The 9215-nt window shown below is 29.9% G+C and overlaps 1 protein-coding gene across 1 annotated transcript; it reads left to right on the top strand.

Moving 5' to 3' along the window:
* Positions 1-1710: 1710 nt before the first annotated feature.
* LOC125858677 (DNA-binding protein REB1-like) lies at positions 1711-2381 on the top strand. The gene is made up of 2 exons (XM_049538504.1): positions 1711-1884; positions 1959-2381. The coding sequence occupies exons 1-2, from the start codon at positions 1711-1713 to the stop codon at positions 2379-2381; spliced, it is 597 nt and encodes a 198-aa protein (XP_049394461.1).
* The last annotated feature ends 6834 nt before the right edge of the window (positions 2382-9215 follow it).

The raw sequence follows: 9215 nt of genomic DNA, 5'->3' as shown, positions 1-9215 counted from the left end.
AATATCACATTTCTCGTTTCATGTTTTTACTTCAATATCCACGTGTCATCATCTAATACACTCAACTACCAAGTTTGTATTTTACTTGCACCTATCAAGTTAAACCTATTTTAATTTAATCTCTACATTATTAGAGATAGTGTTCTTTTTTTAATCCGATTTAGGTTGCGCAAATTTTTACTCCATCAATTTAAATTAGAAGTGTCAAAGGGAGGATTAAATTTGAGTGAGTCAAAATGGGTTAGGTTGATAAATAAATGGATTGGATTATGACCTGCAATTTAACCTATTTCAGTCTAAGTAACTTTGAGTGGGTTATTTCAATTTTCAAGTCAATAACCTGACTATTTATCAATTCAATTCATTTTGACTTGTTCAAATTCAGAGTCAAGTCATCCATTTGACACCTCTAATTATACCATCTAAAATTTCATGACTTGATTTCTCCAATGAGCACTCAATTATAAATAATTATCATTCAACCCATTCATATGATTTTTTCGATAGATACAGATGTGAGATTTTTAAGCCAATTTTTTTTTAAAAAAACTACTATTTTAATTAATAAATTAATCCGCCCCACTTGGTTAACCCACTAAGGTTCAAATGGGTCAAACATATAGCATAGAGGACCCCTTTTATTTTTTACATATATCGATTCCTTTTCTTCTTTTTCAATTTAGGGCTATTTTTACATTTCCTCCCCCTTAATTAGAGTTATCTCAAACTCTTTGCTTAAATGACTTTTTTTATTATTTACGAGGAGTGAATATATATTTGACTCATTTAATTTTAGCATAGCAGACAAGTGTAGCAAGTCAATTTACTCCTTAAAATTGATATTATTTCATGTTGTTACCTTACTACCTTTTTATGTTAAGATAAATAATTAAGCGTAGTTTGTTAATAAAAAAAAAAACAACTTAATAAAGCCATCCACTGTAAGATGAATCACTAGGGTTTAAAAGATAGCAAAGCCCAAGCCCAACGAATGGAGCTTTTTAATGGCTCTGCGTTCCCATAGTGTTTTCTCTCTAGCCGCAGTGAAATCCTAAAAGAAGAGGAAGCTAAGCACAACAATGGCGGCAATCACACAGCAACCAGGGACATTGACGACGAAAGAGGCTGACATACAGATTATGTTGGCCGCGGAAGTCCACCTCGGCACCAAGAACTGTGATAATTCAGTAGGTATTTACATTAATCTTTCTAGTTTTTACGTGCTGGTATTGGAATATATGGTGGTAAACATGCACTTCGTCAAAGCTGATAGATTCCTAAGAATAGGATTGAAAACTAGAAAAAAGTAAATTCTTATGCCTAGAGAAAATTATTTTCCGCTTTGTTTTTCTTATTTTAAAACAAATATTTTTGACTTTATACTACTAACACATTCAGATAATCAATGTGCAATCCATTTTTCTCTTGATGTGTTTTCATATGCTACGATTTTTCATTTGTGGAAGAATAGCAGATGCAGAATCAGTTGACACGTTTATTATGTCTATTTTTCGTCTCTGATGTTTATTCTATCTGTTTGTTGAAGGTAATAAAAGTAGGAAGTTGAAGAAAAGCTGCAGGGATGAGCTGGAGAAAATGCATGATACTGAGGATATACAGGAAGATGTTGCTGCTGAAGCTGATATTTCTTCACCTATAGAGATGGAAGAAAAAAACAAAACAGATAGAGGTAAAATCAAAAAGAGAAAAATGGTAAAATTAGGACGCAGCTCTGAAGATCCTACGAGTGAAAAGAGAGTGAGATTTTCCGGTCAGGTTCAGATTTTCCCTTCATTGAATGATCCAAGTGATGAGATTGAAGAAGAAAATTTACTGCGTGGCAAGCGATTCTCAAAGTTAGAAGATGAAATTGTCAAAGAGGCTGTTCATAAATACATAACTTAGGCAAAGAAGGGCTGAAAAAGGTTTTAAATGCTAGATCTTATACTGAAATTAAGGGTTGCTGGAAAGAAATAGGGAGGGCTATACCATACAGGCCTTCTACTGCAGTTTATTCTCGTGCGCAAATCCTGTTTCGAAGGAGTGAATCGCGTAAATGGACCGAAGAAGAGTATGAGATGGTACGAAAGTTCCAGAAAGAGCATGGGAACAATTGGAGGATCTTAGCTGATGAACTTGGAAAACATCGATGGCATGTGAAGGATACATGGCGAAGGCCCAATCAGAATAAAGGACAATGGACTCAAGAGGAGTACCAGAATTTGTTTGATTTAGTAAACACCAGTCTGAGACTGAAGCTTTCTGAAGAGAAGAAATCTAACCATGGGATGCTACAGGATACTATTGCATGGGGTGTAATAAGTGAAAACTTGTCCACCAGAACTGATGCAAATTGCTGCTTGAAATGGTATCAAGGCTGACTGACTCAATAAGACAGGGGGCCTCAAGCTCAACTTAAGAGAGGGCTACTAATATTTTATTTTATTCATCATACTTTTATTTAAAATCTATATTTTTAGTTTTTTTAGATACTAAGTTATTAGTTACTGTCTTAGAATTGATTTGTTTTAATAATTCCTTTTCAATTGATAATATAGTCAATTCATTCAATCTCTCTTGAAACATTGCTGATCTTAAATAAGATTTAATCAATATTAATTTCGAAAACTGCTCTGGGCTAAGGTAATGGTTACAAGCACTGTTAATATTATTCTATAAGCAATATATGTATTTCGAAAAAAATCAAATTTTTTTATTTGATTGAGTACTTTTATCAGATCATTATCTTCCATTTGTATTGTTTCTCATAACACTTTTAATTCAAAAAATAAATTTAAACCATTAATATCAGAATAACTATTACTCTGNAACTTGTCCACGAGAACTGATGCAAGTTGCTGCTTGAAATGGTATCAGGGCTAGCTGACTCAATAAGATAGGGGGCCTCAAGCTCAACTTAAGAGAGAGCTCCTAATATTTTATTTTATTCATCATACTTTTATTTAAAATCTATATTTTTAGCTTTTTTAGATACGAAGTTATTAGTTACTGTTTTAGAATTGATCTATTTTAATAATTCATTTTCAATTGATAATATAGTCAATTAATTCAATCTCTCTTGAGACATTGCTGATCTTAAATAAGATTTAATCAATATTAGTTTCGAAAAACTGTTCTGGGCTAAGGTAATGGTTACAAGCACTGTTAATATTATTCTATAAGCAATATATGTATTTCGAAAAAAATCAAATCTTTTTATTTGATTGAGTATTTTTATTAGATAATTATCTTCTATTTGTAATGTTTCTCATAACATTTTTAATTCAAAAAATAAATTTAAACCATTAATATCAGAATAACTATTACTCTGGAACTTGGGAATAAGTCATTTGTCGATCAAGTAGAAGTTCTAGCTAACAGTAAGAGATACCGTCCTGATTTGGTCGAAGTAAGAGAGTCTTGTGTCACGTCCCGCCACATCACATTGAAATTTTGTATCCGAATAGGGGCGGAAGGATCTAGAGTTGTGGAGAGGTTTTCGAAAGACTCTAGAACCCTTTAGATTATTCAAGAAGGCTAGAGAATTCCCTAGAATTCTCTAGAATAACTTAGAAGGCAATGGAAGGTCCTAGATAGTTTCCAAGAAAGCTTTAGAATTCTCTAGAATGTGTAGAGAATTCTAGAAGAGGGACTAGATATTTTCTTGGAAAGCTTTAGAATTTCCTAGAATTAGTAGAAGATTCTAGGGAGGGACCAAAGTGTAAATAATTTAGGGACTTGTAAAGTAAATATTAATTACATTTTAGTCCCTAGGAGGTAGTATAAATAGAGGTGCCCCTCATTTGCAAGGCACTATCCAAGCAAGTGTAAAACAATCTTCCAAGCTTAATACAAAGCCTTTTTCTAAACTTTCTAAATTTCTGTAAGTCTTCCTTTTCATTCTCTTAGCGATCTTAGTTTCAAAAGGGCTTACTTGAGCCTACAAGATCGTGAAAGATTTGTGAGTAAGTTGTCAAGTGCCGCACGGAGCTTTGGTAAGACTCTAAGTCCGTGACACTTGGGACTGTAAATCAATCGTTCCATGATATGCCCATCACTCAGCATTGATGTGTCTAAAGAGAAATTCTATGATTTCGATTCTTCCTAAGTGATTAGGTCACTCCTCTTCTCTCAGATTGGGGAAGTATTTCACAGCAACACATACTATTGGCAACCCCCCTACCTCCTTTCCATAATTTGCAAGAGACGTATGGGCTGTAAGTCTTTCATCTATTTACTCTATACTAGCTATTTGCACAAAACCACAATATTAATCATATGTTGTATAAGTTCCCAATTTTAATTTATCATTTGGATTGAATTGCAGCATTCAACAAAAGGATCAGTTAAAGGACAAATATCAGCCAGTGTTGAGTCACATGATTGCAGCATGAATGTTCTTACTCCTTGAAAATAAGTTCAACCGTTATAATTTATGTGGAAAAATACAACATTGCTGGAGTACTCATACATTATTTAGTTAGACTATGAAAAATAAATTAAAGGAATTTTATTATTTATATATTATTATTATTGTTAATGTGTTCCTCTGTTTTTTTTTTTTTTTTGGTTTCCCACCTGGTATCCGGAGCCCACATTGGAGCTCCAACTAAATCCGGATCGCGCACTGCAGGGCCCATTCAGGGGTGGCGCTCCCAACAAGATTTTCTACATACCCAGGGCTCAAACCCGAGACATCTAACTAAGGGTGAAACACTTCCATCAGTGTATCACAACCCATGTTGATTGTTTCTTTGTTTTGTATTGAACTTATATAGTGCATTTTGTGTGGAGAGAATTTGATATGAGATATGAGATATATATAAGTCTTTTTTATATCTGGTCTTTGGACGTATATTAAAATAGCTAAATGAGAATTTAATCGTATTAAATTATGAAAAAGATTATGACATACTATATTACTCTAACCTGCCACTTTAACTTGTTAAGTTTAGAAAATTAAGAGATAATTTAAATTTATCACTTAATTTTTAATTTATTTTTATTTTTAACTAAAGTATTATTTTTTTTCAAAAGTAATAAAATAGATTAAACCTTTTCTCACGCGTGATTGTCCAACAACATCATCAAAAAAGCTAGAGATAGTTGTATTTGAGAGCTTTGGGAGTAATTGGTTTATAAAACTTGAGAGTAATAATAGCTCCAAGGACAAGATTCACGCAAGAATTTATCTAGCTTAAAATTAAATCTTAGATAATGCCTTGCGTGAATTTTGTCCTTGGTGGAGAGAATCTCATATTATTTAGAAATGTTACATTTTTTGAGCTTATCTCAACTTGTCACCCAAATGTTCCTAGCATTATAACTCCAAAACCCGTTCAACAAGAAATATAAACTCGGACCATATGAGAACATGTATAAGGACGACATCGGACAAACTCACATGTAAAGCCAATATCACATTTGTTGTTTCATGTTGATTTATGTTCAATATCCACGTCATCATCCAATACACTCAACTATCGAGTCTTGTTTTACTTCATTAACAAAGAAATTTAGCCCTGCTTCGCGCGATTATAAAAAATCTTATTAGGTTTACAAGAATTAATGTTTTCACTATATTCGAAAATTAAAAATATTTTAAAATATTCTTTTTTGAATCTCAAATTCATTTAGATTTTAAGTTTTGCTACTTCATTTTATTGTTAACACTATGTTTTATTAAAGAAAATTCTAACCTTTCATCTCCTAAAGCTTTTCCCTTACTTCCATAAAATAACATGTACTATCAATTTTAGTATTACAACTCCTAAGCATTTTTTTAAAAAAAATAAATAAATTATGTGTGTTCATTGCTCGTAGGTGTATATATATAAACGTGTTTCTCCAATCTCCATAACATAATATTTAAAAATGAAAAAAGTCAGATGATAAAAATTAGTAACTATTATTAATTTATAATTCACCAAGTGAAAGAAACTTTTGATAAAAGATGTTTATAATATTTATTGAAAGATAATTAATAAAAAAAATTAAATAATTTCTGAAATAACCTTTTATTCATCTTTCCACACGTCATAAAATCATAATTTTGTTAACTCTTACTAGTCATATAATTAATTAATTATCTTTTTAGTTACATGAATTTTTGTTTGAATTCTCCTAAGCAAGGCTTCAGGTTCAATACCTAATAAGAGTTTGTCGAGTATCTTGTTTGTATATAACTATTTATTTTAGATGTATAATATTAAATAATTATTCATATTTAACTCCACATTCTTTTAGACCAAAATAAAATACACGGACTGAAGAAGTATTTTCCTTCCAGTCTCACTAGACTGTATGTTTTAGTTTCTACCTCAATACATATCAAGAAAAATCAAATTAAAATCTAAAACAAAATTATTGTCTTTGAAAGTTTTGCAGAAGCAAAGTAAAAGTTATGTACTTAGTAGGTATCACTATTGATTGTGATATGGATTAGTGATATAAACACTCTTAGAATTTTTTTAGTTAGCAAAATCTGTTTGTTACTTACTGTTAAAAAAAATTGGACGGTTAGTCACGATCAGGGGCGGATCTAGGAAGGCCGGGGTGTCACGGACACGTCTTCGTCTGATAAAATTGCCATTTGTATAAAAATAAATATGTAGCACTATTATATTTAATGAGATTATTTTCAAAATGAAAATCTACCTAGAAAAAGTTTTTTATATATATATATTAAAAGGTGACACCGCTTGCAAAAAATCTTGCGTACGCTACTGGTCATGACAACTAAGTAGAGAATCTAATAATAAAATTATTATCATCCATTAAAGTGGAATATGAAAAGGACGTTGTAGCATTTCATAAATATATAATATGAGAAGATCGTAACGATTGGGCACAATTATTATTGTTTCTTTAATTAAAAATATAAATAATGAGTGAACTTTATAGTAATTTACTAACTAAAAAGTGAATAAAGAGCAAAAGAAATTAACCCAAAATAAAATACCAATAAAAAGAGAGTAAAAAAGCAAAAAGAATTGAAAAAAATAAATAGTACTGTTGCTATTCTTTTAATCCTTTAATTAGAAAATAAGATAAAAGATTAAAAAAAGTATAATTGATATGTTGAAGAGAGACACAAAAATGCAATAAATGCCAATATTAAGATTGAAGAAATAAAATAGTGTAATTGCTAAATTTATTACATTAAATTTATTTTAAAAATAAAATTTGACCAATGATTCCCTCTAGTAGTTGAAGACCATTTTTTTGCTTTCGATATATAAAATGTAAAATTTTGTAATAGCATCTTGTCACTGAGGATATACCTCTTCTATTTTGAGAAATAACTATCTAAATGTACTAAAATAAGCAATAATAAGTATATATATATTTGTAAATCATTTAAATTTCTACTTTATCAAACTAATTTGAAGATCTTCACCGCCGTCATTAAACTTTATTTGTCATATCTTGATGAATTTGAATCAAATTAATCTGACAGTTTCTCTTTGGTGAATCTTACACTGTGATCAAACTTTCTTTTCATATTGATGAACTTGTGTTTGACTATTATGAATAAGATTTTTTTTGAAGAATATATCTATAATCTTCATCAAAGATATAATAAATTGTCACATCACTTTTTCTATCTCACCTCTTTTGATTATTAACCACATGATTAACGAACCAAATGAAGGAAAAAATTAAAAAGGAAGAAGATATATTGATTAAAAATAGAAAAAAAAAAAAAAGAGAGAATGAAACTGAGTAGCTAACAACTCCATAGAAGATTGTTCTTTATAGATGGATTGAAAAGTTTTTGGTAGAATGAAGTTGAGGAGACATGTTATTCAAGTAGAGATTGCAAATAGGTGGAGGGTTTTTGTTGTAGCTCATGAAATATAATTAGATATAGTAAATATGATGATTTATTTAATTACTAAATATATAATTGTTTAATAATAAATGAAAGAAAGAATTCAAAAAAAAAAGAGAAAAATAAATAAATATGAATGAAGGCCATAAAGAGGTGTTACATTACCCTACATCTATGTTTTATATATATATATATATATATAGATTACACCTATTAAGTTACCCTATTTTAATTTACTCTTTATGTGACTAGTGAAAATGTTATTTTGTAAATCCGATTTAGGTCGTGCAAATATTTACTCCATCAGTTTAAATTAAAAGTGTCAAATGGGCAAATGAATGATTTTACAAGGTGCTAGAAAAAATTGTAAAAGAACAAATAAAATAATTAAATTTTTTAGGGTTAGGTTGAATATGAGTAAGTCAAAACATGTTAAGTTAGTAGATGAATGGGTTGAGTAATGACCTATATTTTAGTCCATTTTAGTTTAAGTAATTTTGGGTGGGTTATTTCAAATAAATTACCCGACTATTTATTAACTCAATTCATTTTGTCTTGCCTAAATTCAGACTCAACCCGCCTTTTTGATACCTCTAATTATACCATCTAAATTTTTATGACTTGATTTCTCAAATGATCACTCAATTATAGATAATTATCTCAAAAAGTTGTTTTTCTTTGTTTTTCTAATAGAAATGTAATTTATTTATTATCATTTCACCTAAAAAAAATCATTCAAGATTTTTTGGATAAATACTACTAATGTGAGATTTTTAAGTCATTTTTTTAAAAGTCTGCCATTTTAATTAGTAAATTGACCCGTTCCACTTGGTTGACCCGCTAAAATTAAAATGGGTCAAACATATTACCGTAGGGCGGACCTACCCTTGGTCTTCGTCGGAAAATTACGTTGTATATAGAGGTTAAATTTTAATTTAATAAATATAAATAAATGAATTGACACCTCTTGAAATAAGTTGAATGTTTAGTTTATTGGTTAGGAGGTTGCAAAAACTCTGAGGTCATGTGTTCAAGCCCTACAAAACCTCATTATTATTTTTTTACTGCATAGAGGACCCCTTTTTATCTTTTTTACATAAATAAATTCCCCTTTCCTCTTTCTCAATTTAGGGCTATTTTTGCATCTCATTCCTTCCGATCGTAATTAAGGTTATCTCAAACTCTTTACTTAAATAACTTTTTTTTTCAATTGCGAGAGGTGAATATATATTTGACTCATTTAATTTTAGCATAGCGGACAAGTTTAACAAGTCAATTTACTCCTTAAAATTGATATCATTTCATGTTGTTACCTTACTAAAATTAAAATAATTAAGCGTTACTAATATTTTTTAAAATAAATTAATCATGTTTCCATTGT

Source organism: Solanum stenotomum, chromosome 3, assembly GCF_019186545.1.
Source record: "Solanum stenotomum isolate F172 chromosome 3, ASM1918654v1, whole genome shotgun sequence".
NCBI lineage: Eukaryota > Viridiplantae > Streptophyta > Magnoliopsida > Solanales > Solanaceae > Solanum > Solanum stenotomum.
The sequence above is the reverse complement of the archived record's forward strand: the minus strand, read 5'-3'. Positions and strand labels throughout refer to the sequence as shown.